The sequence below is a fragment of the Chiloscyllium plagiosum genome, unplaced genomic scaffold (genome assembly GCF_037043375.1).
Source record: "Chiloscyllium plagiosum isolate Xiang-an unplaced genomic scaffold, Cpla_swu_hap1 HiC_scaffold_3, whole genome shotgun sequence".
NCBI classification, from domain to species: Eukaryota; Metazoa; Chordata; class Chondrichthyes; order Orectolobiformes; family Hemiscylliidae; genus Chiloscyllium; species Chiloscyllium plagiosum.
The window spans coordinates 155344829-155357104 of record NW_028270141.1 but is presented as its reverse complement, the minus strand read 5'-3'; the positions used below and the strand labels follow the sequence as shown (position 1 = coordinate 155357104).

Sequence of the window (12276 nt, the reverse complement as noted above, 5' to 3'; positions counted from 1 at the left end):
AATTAGACCATTTGGCCCATCAATTCTGCTGCACTATTTGATTATAACTGATACGTTTCACAACCCCATACTCCTGCCTACTCCTGTAACTCTTGATCCCTTCACTAAGCAAGATGGTAACTATCTCTGATTTAAATGCACTCAAAAACCTTTCATTGATGAAGCCATGCTGACTAAGCCGTACGTGTCTCTGTTTAGCCTGTCCGAGGATGGTTGTGTTGCCCCAGTCGAACTGGTGTCCTTCTTAATCTGTATGTAAGGATACTAGTGATAGTGGGTCTTGACCTTTGGTGGCCAGTTGGTGTTTATGTATCCTGGTGGCTAGCTTTCTGCCTGTCTGTACAATGTAGTGTTTGTTACAGTCCTTGCAGGGTATTTTGTAAATGACATTACTTTTTCTGGATGTTGGTATAGGGTCCTTTAGGTTCAGCGGTAGCTATTTCAGTGTGTTGGTAGGTTTGTGGGCTACCACAATGCCAAGGGGTCAGAGTAGTCTGGTCAGCATCTCCAAGATGTATTGATGTATCGTAGTGTGGCTAGGGTTTTTGGGCATGTAGTGTCTACTTGTTTGGAATTGTTGTTTAAGAATCAGTGGACTGTGTTTATCAAGTCAAGATGAGAATAGTGCTGGAAAAGCACAACAAGTCAGGCAGCAAGCGAGAAGCGGGAAAATCGACATTTCGGGCAAAAGTCCTTCATCAGGAATCCTGGTGAAGTGCTTTTGCCCAAAACGTCGATTTTCCTGCTGCTCGGAAGCTGCCTGACCTGCTGTGCTTTTCCACTCTAATCTTGACTCGAATCTCCAGCATCTGCAGTACCCATTTCTGCCTGCATTTATCTGGCACCTGTTGTTCTTGAGTGTGCTATATAAGTGTTTTTCTATTGCTGCTCGTGCTGCAGCGTGTTGTGGCTCGAACAATCCCAAACAAGTCGACACAACATGCCCAGAAACCCTAGCCACACCACCATACATCAAAGACATCTCGGAGCTGACTACCTGGTTACTCTGGCCTCTTGGCATCATGGTGGCCCACAAACCTACCAACACACTGAAACAGCTACTGATGAACCTAAAGGACCCTATACCAACAACCAGCAAATTGAGTGTCATTTACAAAATACGCTGCAAGGACTGTAACCAAACACTACATCAGAAAGACAGGCAGAAAACTACCTACCAGGATACACGAACACCAACTAGCCACCAAAAGACATGCCCTACTATCACTAGTATCCTTACATACAGACAAAGAAGAGCATCTATTTGACTGGGTCAACACATCCATCTCAGGACTGGCTAAACGGAGATACACATGGGAATTCCTAGAGGCTTGGCATCCAAACTAGATCTCCATCAATAAACACATCAATTTGAACCCCATTTACCAACTTCTGAGAAAAAGAACCGGAAATGATATCACCCACCTTAACCAACCAACAAACATAAATAGAAAGTGAGACAGAACACCAGCACTTCACCGGAGGCTCACTGATGATGTTACCTAGCATGGTGACAAAGGGTCTGAGAACAAACCTTCCAGTTCAGCGAGCAACTTTGCAACCCGAACCTTAACCTGAGCAACAAATCTTCTCAAAAATCGCAAAAATCCATGCCCTTTTTTTCATGATTCTTTTTCAAGCGAAAGTAGCTTCACCCAATCTACTCTGCCCAGCCAAGTCATGCTTTTGAAAAAAATTGAAGAAGGGCAAATTACGATAGTATTAGGCAGGGAGTTAGGGAGAGTTAATTGGGAACAGCTGTTATCAGGCAAGTCCACACGCGACATGTGGGCGTTGTTTAAAGACCAACTGATCGGAGTTCAGAATTGGCATGTTCCAGTAAGGAGGAAAGACAAGGATGTCAAAGTAAGGGATCCTTGGATAATGAGGGAGTTTGTGAATTTAGTCAAAAAGGGAAAAAGAAGCATATGCAATATTCAGGAAGGTAAAATTGGACCGGACCTGTGAGGAATATAAAGCAACCAAGAAAGACCACAAGCAGGGAATTAGGAGAGCAACGACATTGGCCATGACATGTCCTTGGCAAGTAGGATTAAAGAGAATCCCAAGGCATTTAATACATACATTAAAATCAAGAAGGTAACTCAGAATACAACAGCTGCGTTTAAACTAAATAAATAGCGGGGGGGGAGGGAGACAAACTGAAAGTTTAAGAAGGAAATTGAAGGGAAAGTTAGAACAAGGGAAGTCAAGAAAGACAACGGTATCAATGATGCAGAAAACTCAGAAAGGGATCATGCCGTAAGGTTGAGTGAAATAGGGATTGATAGGAAGGGTGAGGGCAGTAATAACTTAAAAATACTATATATGAATGCACGAAGTATTAGAAATAAGATGGATGAGCTTGAGGCTCTTTTGGAAATTGGCAGCTACGATATTGTGGGGATAACTGAGATGTGGCTTCAAGTGGACAGGGCCTGGGAAATGAATATTCAAGGCTATACGTGCTATCATAAGGACAGACTGACGGGCAGAGGGGGTGGGATGGCTCTGTTGGTAAGGGATCATATTCAGTCCCTTGCGTGGGGGACCTAGAATCAGAGGATTCAGCTATTACAAGGGGGCATAGCTTTAAATTAAGGGGGGGTAGGTATAGGACAAATGTTAGGAGTAGGTTCTTTACTCAGCGAGTCGTGAGTTCATGGAATGCCCTGCCAGTAGCAGTGGTGGACTCTCCCTCATTATGGGCAGTTAAGCGGGCATTGGATAGGCATATGGAGGATAGTGGGCTAGCGTAGGTTAGGTGGGCTTGGATCGGCGCAACATCGAGGGCCGAAGGGCCTGTACTGCGCTGTATTCTTCTATGTTTTATGTTCTATGTAGAGTCAGTATGGATAGAGCTGAGAAATTCTAAGGGTAGAAAGACCCTCTTGGGAGTCATCTACAGGCCCCCAAACAGTAGTATGGATGTAGGGTGTAAGTTGAATAAGGAGCTGAAATTGGCCTGTTGCAAAGATGTTACTACAGTTGTTATGGGGGATTTCAACTTGCAGGTAGACTGGGAGAATCAGGATGGTATTGGCCCTCAAGAAAGAGACTTTGTGGAGTGCCTCCGAGATGGATTCTCAGAACAGCTGGTGCTGGAGCCTACCAGGGAGAAGGCAATTCTGGATTTAGTATTGAGCAACGAACCAGAATTGATTAGGGACCTCGAAGTGAAGGAGCCATTAGGAGGTAGTGACCATAATACAATAAGCTTCAATCTGCAATTTGAAAGGGAGAGGGTACAATCGGTAGTGACAATATTTCAGTTGAATAAAGGGAACTATGGAGCTTTGAGGGAGGAGCTGGCCAAAGTTCAATGATGCAATACCTTAGCAGGGATGACAGTGGAGGAACAATGGCAGATATTTTTGGGTATAATGCAGAAGATGCAGGATCAGTTCATTCCAAAAAGGAAGAAAGATCCTATGAGGAGGCAGGGGTAGCCGTGGCTGACGAGGAAAGTTAAGAAACATATAAAGTCAAAAGAGAAAAAGTATAACATAGCAAAGATGAGTGAGAAAACGGAGGACTGGGAAGCTTTTAAAGAACAACAGAGGATTACTAGGAAGGAAATATGCAGAGGAAAAATGAGGTAAGAAGGTAAACTGGCCAAAAATATAAAGGAGCTGAAAAATGTGTTGCTGGAAAAGAGCAGCAGGTCAGGCAGCATCCAAGGAGCAGGAGAATCGAGGTTTCGGGCATAAGCCCTTCTTCAGGAATCATTCCTGAAGAAGGGCTTATGCCCGAAACGTCGATTCTCCTGTTCCTTGGATGCTGCCTGACCTGCTGCGCTTTTCCAGCAACACATTTTTCAGCTCTGATCTCCAGCATCTGCAGTCCTCACTTTCGCCTAAAAATATAAAGGAGGATAGTAAAAGCTTTTTTAGGTATGTGAAAAGGAAAAAAATGGTAAAGACTAAAATTGGGCCCTTGGAGACAGAAACAGGGGAATATATTAAGGGGAACAAAGAAATGGCAGAAGAGTTGAATTGGTGCTTCAGATCTGTGTTCACTGGGGAAGACACAAGCAATCTCCCAGAGGTAACAGTGGCTGAAGAACCTGAACTTAAGGGAATTTATATTTGCCAGGAATTGGTGTTGGAGAGACTGTTAGGTCTGAAGGCTGATAAGTCCCTGGGGCCTGATGGTCTACATCCAAGGGGACTGAAGGAGGTGGCTCTAGAAATCGTGGATGCGTTGGTGATTATTTTCTAGAGTTCAATAGATTCGGGATCAGTTCCAGCGGATTGGAGGGTGGCTAATGTTGTACCACTTTTTAAGAAAGGAGCAAGAGAGAAAGCAGGAAATTATAGACCAGTTAGTCTGACCTCAGTGGTGGGAAAGATGCTGGAGTCAATTATAAAGGATGAAATTACGACACATCTGGATAGCAGTAACAGGATAGGTCAGAGTCAGCATGGATTTATGAAGGGGAAATCATGCTTGACTAATCTTCTGGAATTTTTTGAGGATGTAACTCTGAAGATTGACGAGGGAGATCCAGTAGATGTAGCGTACCTGGACTTTCAGAAAGCTTTTGATAAAGTCCCACATAGGAGGTTAGTGAGCAAAATTAGGGCGCATGGTATTGGGGGCAAAGTACTAACTTGGATTGAAAGTTGGTTGGCTAATAGGAAACAAAGAGTAGTGATAAACGGCTCCATTTCGGAATGGCAGGCAGTGACCAGTGGGGTACCGCAGGGATCAGTGCTGGGACCGCAGCTTTTTACAATATATATTAATGATATAGAAGATGGTATTAATAGTAACATTAGCAAATTTGCTGATGATACAAAGCTGGGTGGCAGGGTGAAATGTGAGGAGGATGTTAGGAGATTACAGGGTGACCTGGACAGATTAGGTGAGTGGACAGATGCATGGCAGATGCAGTTTAATGTGGATAAATGTATGGTTATCCACTTTGGTGGCAAGAACAGGAAGGCAGATTACTACCTAAATGGAGTCAAGTTAGGTAAAGGGGCAGTACAAAGCGATCTGGGTGTTCTTGTACACCAGTCAATGAAGGCAAGCATGCAGGTACAGCAGGTAGTGAAGAAAGCTAATAGCATGCTGGCCTTCATAACAAGAGGAATTGAGTATAGAAGCAAAGAGATTCTTCTGCAGCTGTACAGGGCCCTGGTGAGACCGCACCAGGAATACTGTGTGCAGTTCTAGTCTCCAAATTTGAGGAAAGACATTCTGGCTATTGAGGGAGTGCAGCGTAGGTTCACAAGGTCAATTCCTGGAATGGCGGGATTACCTTACAATGAAAGATTGGAGCGACTGGGCTTGTATACCCTTGAGTTTAGAAGACTGAGAGGGGATCTGATTGAGACATATAAGATTATGAAAGGATTGGACACTCTGGAGGCAGGAAACATGTTTCTGATGATGGGTGAGTCCCGAACCAGAGGACACAGCTTCAAAATAAGGGGGAGGCCAGTTAGGAGATGAGGAGAAACATCTTCACCCAGAGAGTTGTGGGTGTATGGGATGCACTGCCTCAGAAGGCTGTGGAGGCCCAGCCTCTGGATTCGTTTAAGAAAGAGTTATTAGAGCTCTCAAGGATAATGGAATCAAGGGTTATGGAGATAAGGCAGGAACAGGATACTGATTGAGAATGATCAGCCATGATCATAATGAATGGTGGTGCAGGCTTGAAGGGCAGAATGGCCTACTCCTTCACCTATTGTCTATTGTCTATCTTGACCAGATGGGCCAATGGGCTGAGAATTGGCAGATGGGGTTTAATTGGGTGGCATGGTGACACAGTGGTTAGCACTGCTGCCTCACAATGCCAGAGACCTGGGTTCAATTCCCGCCTCAGGCGACTGTCTGTATGGAGTTTGCACATTCTCCCTGTGTCTGTGTGGAGTTTGCACATTCTCCCCGTGATTGCGTGGGTTTCGTCCGGGTGCTCTGGTTTCCTCCCACAGTCCAAAAATGTGCAGGTTAGGTGAATTAGCCATGCTAAATTGCCCATAGTGTTAGGTGAAGGGGTAACTATAGGGGAATGGGTCTGGGTGGGTTGCTCTTCGGAGGGTCGGTGTGGATTTTTGGGCCAAAGGGCTTGTTTCCATACTGTAAGTAATCTAATCTAAAAGTCATGAACCTGGGGTGACACAGTGGTTAGCGCTGCTGCCTCACAGCGCCAGAGACCCGGGTTCAATTCCTGCCTCAGGCAACTGTCTGTGTGGAGTTTGCACATTCTCTCTGTGTCTGTGTGGGTTTACTCCCCAGTTTCCTCCCCAGTCCAAAAATGTGCAGGTTAGGTGAAATGGCCATGCTAAATTGTCCTTAGTGTTAGGTGAAGGGGTTAGTGTAGGGGAATGGGCCTGGGTGGGTTGCTCTTTGGAGGGTCGGTGTGGACTTGTTCCACACTGTAAGTAATCCCATCCCATCCAATTCAGATAGATGCGAGGTGCTGCATTTTGGGAAAGCAAAACTTAGCAGGACTTATACACTTATTGGTAAGGTTCTAGGGAGTGTTGCTGAGCAAAGAGACCTTGGAGTGCAGGTTCATAGCTCCTTGAAATTGGAGTCGTAGGTAGATAGGATACTGAAGAAGGCATTTGGTATGCTTTCCTTTATTAGTCAGAGTATTGAGTACAGGAGTTGGGAAGTCATGTTGTGGCTGTACAGGACATTGGTTAGGCCACTGTTGGAATATTGTGTCAATTCTGGTCTCCTTCCTATCGGAAAGATGTTGTGAAAATTGAAAGGGTTCAGAAAAGATTTACAAGGATGTTGCCAGGGTTGGAGGATTTGAGCTATAGGGAGAGCCTGAACAGGCTGGGGCTGTTTTCCCTGGAGCGTCGGAGGCTGAGGGGTGACCTTATAGAGGATTACAAAATTATGAGGGGCATGGATCGGGTAAATAGGCAAAGTCTTTTCCCTGGGGTCGGGGAGTCCAGAACTAGAGGGCATAGGTCTAGGGTGAGAGGGGAAAGATATAAAAGAGACCTTAGGGGCAACTTTTTCACGTAGAGGGTGGTACGTGTATGGAATGAGCTGCCAGAGGAAGTGGTGGAGTCTGGTACAATTGCAACATTTAAGAGGCATTTGAATGGGTATATGATAGGAAGGGTTTGGAGGGATATGGGCGGGTGCTGGCAGGTGGGACTAGATTGGGTTGGGATATCTGGTTGGCATGGACGGGCTGGACCGAAGGGTCTGTTTCCGTGCTGTACATCTCTATGACTCAATGACTGTAGGAGGATAGGACAATCATGGAATCCCTACAGTGTGGAAACAGGCCCAACAAGTCCACACCAACCCTTGGAAGAGTAACCCACCAGACCCATTCCCCTACTCTATTATCCTATATTTACCCCTGACTAATGCACCTAACCTACATATCCCTGAACACTATGGGTAATTTAGCATGGCCAATTCACCTAACCTGCACATCTTTGGACTGTGGGACGAAACCGGTGCACCTGGAGGAAACCCACGCAGACACGGGGAGAATGTGCAAACTCCACGCAGAGAGTCACTCGAGATTGGAATTGAACCTGGGTCCCTCGTGCTGTGAAGCAGCAGTGCTAACCACTGAATCACTGTGCCGCACTTAGAGGCAACTCAAGGATAAAGAGGGAACTTGTGCTTCGAGGCAAGAATCTTAAATGGGTATTTTGTGTCATTATTCATCCAGGATAAGAACATGGAGGACAGTGAGATTAGTATGGATCATGTTAATATACTAGGACATTATGAGATCAAGAAAGAAGAGGTGTTGGGTCTCTCGAAAAACATTTAGCTGGATACATGTCCAGGGCCTGATGTTAACTACCCCCAGTTATTGAGAGAGGCAAGGGAGGAGATTGCTGAGGCCTTGATAAAGATTTTTGTATTCTCACTAGACACTGGAGAGGTCCCAGAGGACTGTATAGTAGCTAATTTTATTCCTCTCTTCAAGAAAGGAAATAGTGATCATCCAGGAAACTATAGACAGGTGAGTCTGACATTGTTAGTTGGGAAGCTATTGGAGAGGATTGTTTGGGAAAGGATTTGTGCACATTTGTTAACATATGGCCTAATTAGGGACAGTCAAAGTCAGGTTATGTCTTACTAACTTAATTGAATTTTTGAGGAGGTGATGAAGGTGATTGATGAGGGTAAAACAAAGAATGTTGTCTGCATGGATTTTAGTAAGGCTTTTGACAAGGTCCTCATGGTAGGCTCATCGAGAAGATTAAGGTGTATGGGATCCATGGAGACTTGACTGCTTGGATTCACAATTGGCTTACACACAGAAGGCAGAGGGTAGTGGTGGAAAAGCGTTTTTCTGGCTGGAGATTGGTTGTCTTGTGGTGTTCCGCAGGGATCTGTACTGGGACCTTGGTTGATAGTGAATAGATAAATGACTTGAAAAAAAACAGGATTAGTAAGTTTGCAAAAGACACAAAGATTGGAGAGTTGCAGATTGTGTAGAAGAATGACAAAGGATACAACGGGATGTAGATCTGTTGCAGATATGCTCAGACAAATGGCAGATCGAGTTTAATCTGGGTAAGTGTGAGGTGCTGCACTTTGGGAGATCTACTGTTAAGGAAAAGTATACAGTTAATGGCAGGACCCAGCACAACATTGATGTACAGAGGAATCTTGGAGTTCAAGTCCATAGCTTCCTGAAAGTGGCCACGCAAGTAGATACGGTAGCGAAGAAGTTGTATGGCTTTGGTGCCTTTATTGGTTGGGGAATTGAATAAAAGTGTCAGGATGTCATGTTGCAAGGCTTTGGTTAGGCCACACTTGGAGTCTTGTGTTCAGATCTGTTTGACACATTGCAGGAAAGATACGGAGGCTTTGGAGGGTGCAGAAAAGGTTTACCAGGATGCTTCTGTATTAGAGAACTTTAGCTATGAGGAGAGGTTAGAAAAACTTGGGTGGTTTTCTCTGGAGCAGCAGAGACCAAGGGGAGACTTGACAGAAGTGTATAAAATTATGAGATGCATACATATGGTTGACAGTCAGAATCTTTTTTTCCCAGAGTTGAAATGTCTAATAATAAGGGGTATGCATTTAAGGTGAGAGGGGGAAAGTTCAAAGGAGGTGTGAGTGGTTTTTTACACAGACAGTGGTAGCTGTCTGGGAAGCGTTACTAGGTATGGTGCTGGAGACAGATACAATAGAGCGTTTAAGGTACTTTTAGATAAGCATATGAATAATGATGGAATGGAGGGATATGGACCATGGGCAGACAGAAGGGATTGGTTTAATTTGTTTGACACAACATCATGGGCTGAAGGGCCAGTTCCTGTGCTAGACTGTTCTATGTTCTATCAATCAGATCTCCTGTCAGCCTTCTTCTCTCCAGGAAGAACACTCGCAACTTCTTCAATCTACTCTTATAGCTGAAGTTTCTCATAACCTGGAACCATTCTTGTAAATCACTTCTGGATGCTCTCCAATGAATTTGCATTTTTCTTATAATCCAGTGCCTGTTGCTGAAAACATTATTCCAGCTGGGGTCTATCCAGTGTCTTGTGCAAGTTCAGCATTATTTCCTTGCTCAGCTCATACTTGAAACATCGATCTTCTTGCTCCCCAGATGCTGCATGACCGGCTGTGCTTTTCCAGCACCACACTTTTCTACTCTATGCCCCTGTTAATAAAGCCAAGAACACTGTATACTTTATTTCATGTTTTCTCTGCCTGTCCTGTCACCTTCAACGATTTGTTCACATATACACCTTAGTCCCTCTATTCCTGCACTGTCTTTAGAATTGCATCCCTTATTTTATATTGTCTTTCAATGATCTTCTGACCAAAGTGCATCACCTCACATTTCTCTACACTGAACTAATCTGTCATCCATCTGCCCAATCTACCACTTGTCAATGTCCTTTTGGAGTTCCACACTATCCTCACAGTTTATAATTCTTTGAAGTTTCATGTCACCTGTACATTGACCATATCCATGTTTAAGAATTTATTTAAGCCTCACTCATTTTGTGTCCTATTTGAATGAAAGCATATCTTGAATTAATTATTCCTCCCAGACCAACAATAATTTGCCCCTTTTGTAATATTATGGTTGGGAAATTACTTAGAGCTGGTCCCACTTCACCAGTGCTAGTCAATGCAAAGAAATGCTGAGAAGACCTGTTTAGATTTCTGACTGAGTAACACTGATAGAGGAGAATAAACTCTAAGGTAAATCCAAGTTTTCTACACTTTTGCAAGTATCTACTTGTATAATTAGTTGCTGCTGTTCACGTATTCATTACCAAAATTATTTTCTTTTGATGCTTGTCAGATAAGATGACTTTAATAAATGACACACATTAGGAAGATTGACATAATTAGCACCCCATCTTCAAAATGCCAGACTTCAAGGGCAATATTTGTTATAACTAGCACTTACTAACATATTTTAAAAAAAGACTTCCGCTAGGACCGTAAATTATTTAAATCTTTTAATTTTGTACATTGTTTGTAAATATTTTTGATTTTACAACATCGTATTTCTGAATAATTCAACTTACAGGTCACTATGACAAGAGGTGTTCCAAATTTGATAAATACCATTCAAATGATCCACAATGTGTCACGGTACTACAACACCTCACAACAGATGACTTCTCTCTTTATTAAGGTTGGTATTTTATTTGATGATCCACTTTATCTTTGAGTCAATCTCCATACAGGCTGCATGTACTGTAATATTCCATGTTATCAACTTTAGATCACAAACCAAATGGTTACAGCCTGTAAGGAATACATCACTGAAGACGGTACTGCTCGTGTATGGGACCAGGATTCAGAAGTCGTTATCAATAGGATGCAGGTAATCTTTGTATATTACATGGTAATAAATAATATTTACAGCACAGAAGCAAGTCATTTGCCGAACTGGTTTTTGTGTTCCACAGAAGCATATCTCACTCTTCTTCAGCTAACTTCATTAATGTATCTTTCCCATCCTTCTCCACTTTTGTTGAGCTTTCCCTTAAATGTATCAATGCTAATCACCTGAAAACATGGTAATTTTAAATGGAGGTTTCTCTTGAACTCCATAGCAAGTTAATTATTTTTTTAATTACGTTTTTGGGCCCTGATTTGGTTTGCACAGCAAGTATAACATTTTATCCATGTCCATCCCATGAAATCCTTTTGCCTCGATTATGAGAAAAGATTGGATAGGTTGGAACTATTTTCCTTGGAGAGGAGAAGCTAAAGAGAAGATTTGGTGCAACTTTGCAAAAGCATTAGCAGTCTCTGGCAGATTGGGCATGGAGAAACTGTTTCTACTTCTAAAAATCAAGAACCATAGAGCACAGCAAAAGAAGCAAATGTGGGTTGAGAAACCTTTTTTTAATACAGCATGTAGCTAAGGTTTGGATTGGTGGAGGTAGGTTTAATTGATGTATTGGAAACGTTTTCAAAATTATTCCGTGAAATCTTCATAGGCTGCTATGACCAATTCATTTATATGTTGATTAAAATTATCTATGATTATTGCTGTCCCTCTATTACAAGGATCTAATACTTCTCCTTTTATACTGTGTCCTCCACTGTGGTAATCTTTAAGGGGACTGCAGGACACTTCCACTGGTGAATCCTCTGACTATTCCTTATTTCCATCCAAACTGATTATTCACCCTGATTTCTTGAATCAATGTTGTCTCAAACTATTGCACTGATGCTATCCTTGAATAACAGTGCTGCCCCTCAACCTTTACCTAGTTTTCTAATTTCTAATTCCTTTATATTCTGGTCCCAATTCTCACCAGGCAGCCACATTTCTGTAATAGTTATCTGATCAGGTTTTATTTATTTCAATGTGCATCATCAATTTATTTACTTTGTTCTGAATGCATGCATTCAAATGCAGAGCTGCTGGTTTTGACTTTTTTTTTATGCTTGTAGTGGCAAGTCTTGAATGTATTTCTAACCCAGTGAGCATGCCCAACTGTTTGACTTTGGCTAGTTTTCAATCAAAGCAACTTGTATTGGAAAGAGCTGGAAATAAGAGGAAGTTTGAGTTCAAGAAAGAAATTTTTTAAAAATTGAACTGGACAGAGAGGAAAAGGTAAAGGCAAACTGGAGTAAAAATTCCAAAGAATGAAATAAAAGGAAAGCCTAGAATTGTTAAGAGAAGAACAATTCAGAAGGTACAAATTGACAGAGAAAAGCTTTGCTTACATGAACAGAAGTAGCCAGTAGATTTAGTGACAGATAAAAACCAAAAGAATTGCAGATGCTGGAAATCTAAAACAAAAAGAGAAATTGCTGGAAGATCCCAGAAGGTTTGGCAGCATCTGT

The 12276-nt window shown here is 42.7% G+C and overlaps 1 protein-coding gene across 1 annotated transcript in view; it reads left to right on the top strand.

Annotated features, from left to right (window-relative positions):
• LOC122540182 (dynein axonemal heavy chain 8-like) overlaps positions 1-12276 on the top strand; it is a 1370012-nt gene that overhangs the window by 182873 nt on the left and 1174863 nt on the right. The window contains exons 9-10 of the mRNA XM_087976825.1: positions 10499-10606; positions 10697-10798. Coding sequence (XP_087832951.1) covers positions 10499-10606; positions 10697-10798 — 210 coding nt within the window. The remainder of the gene's footprint in view (positions 1-10498; positions 10607-10696; positions 10799-12276) is intronic.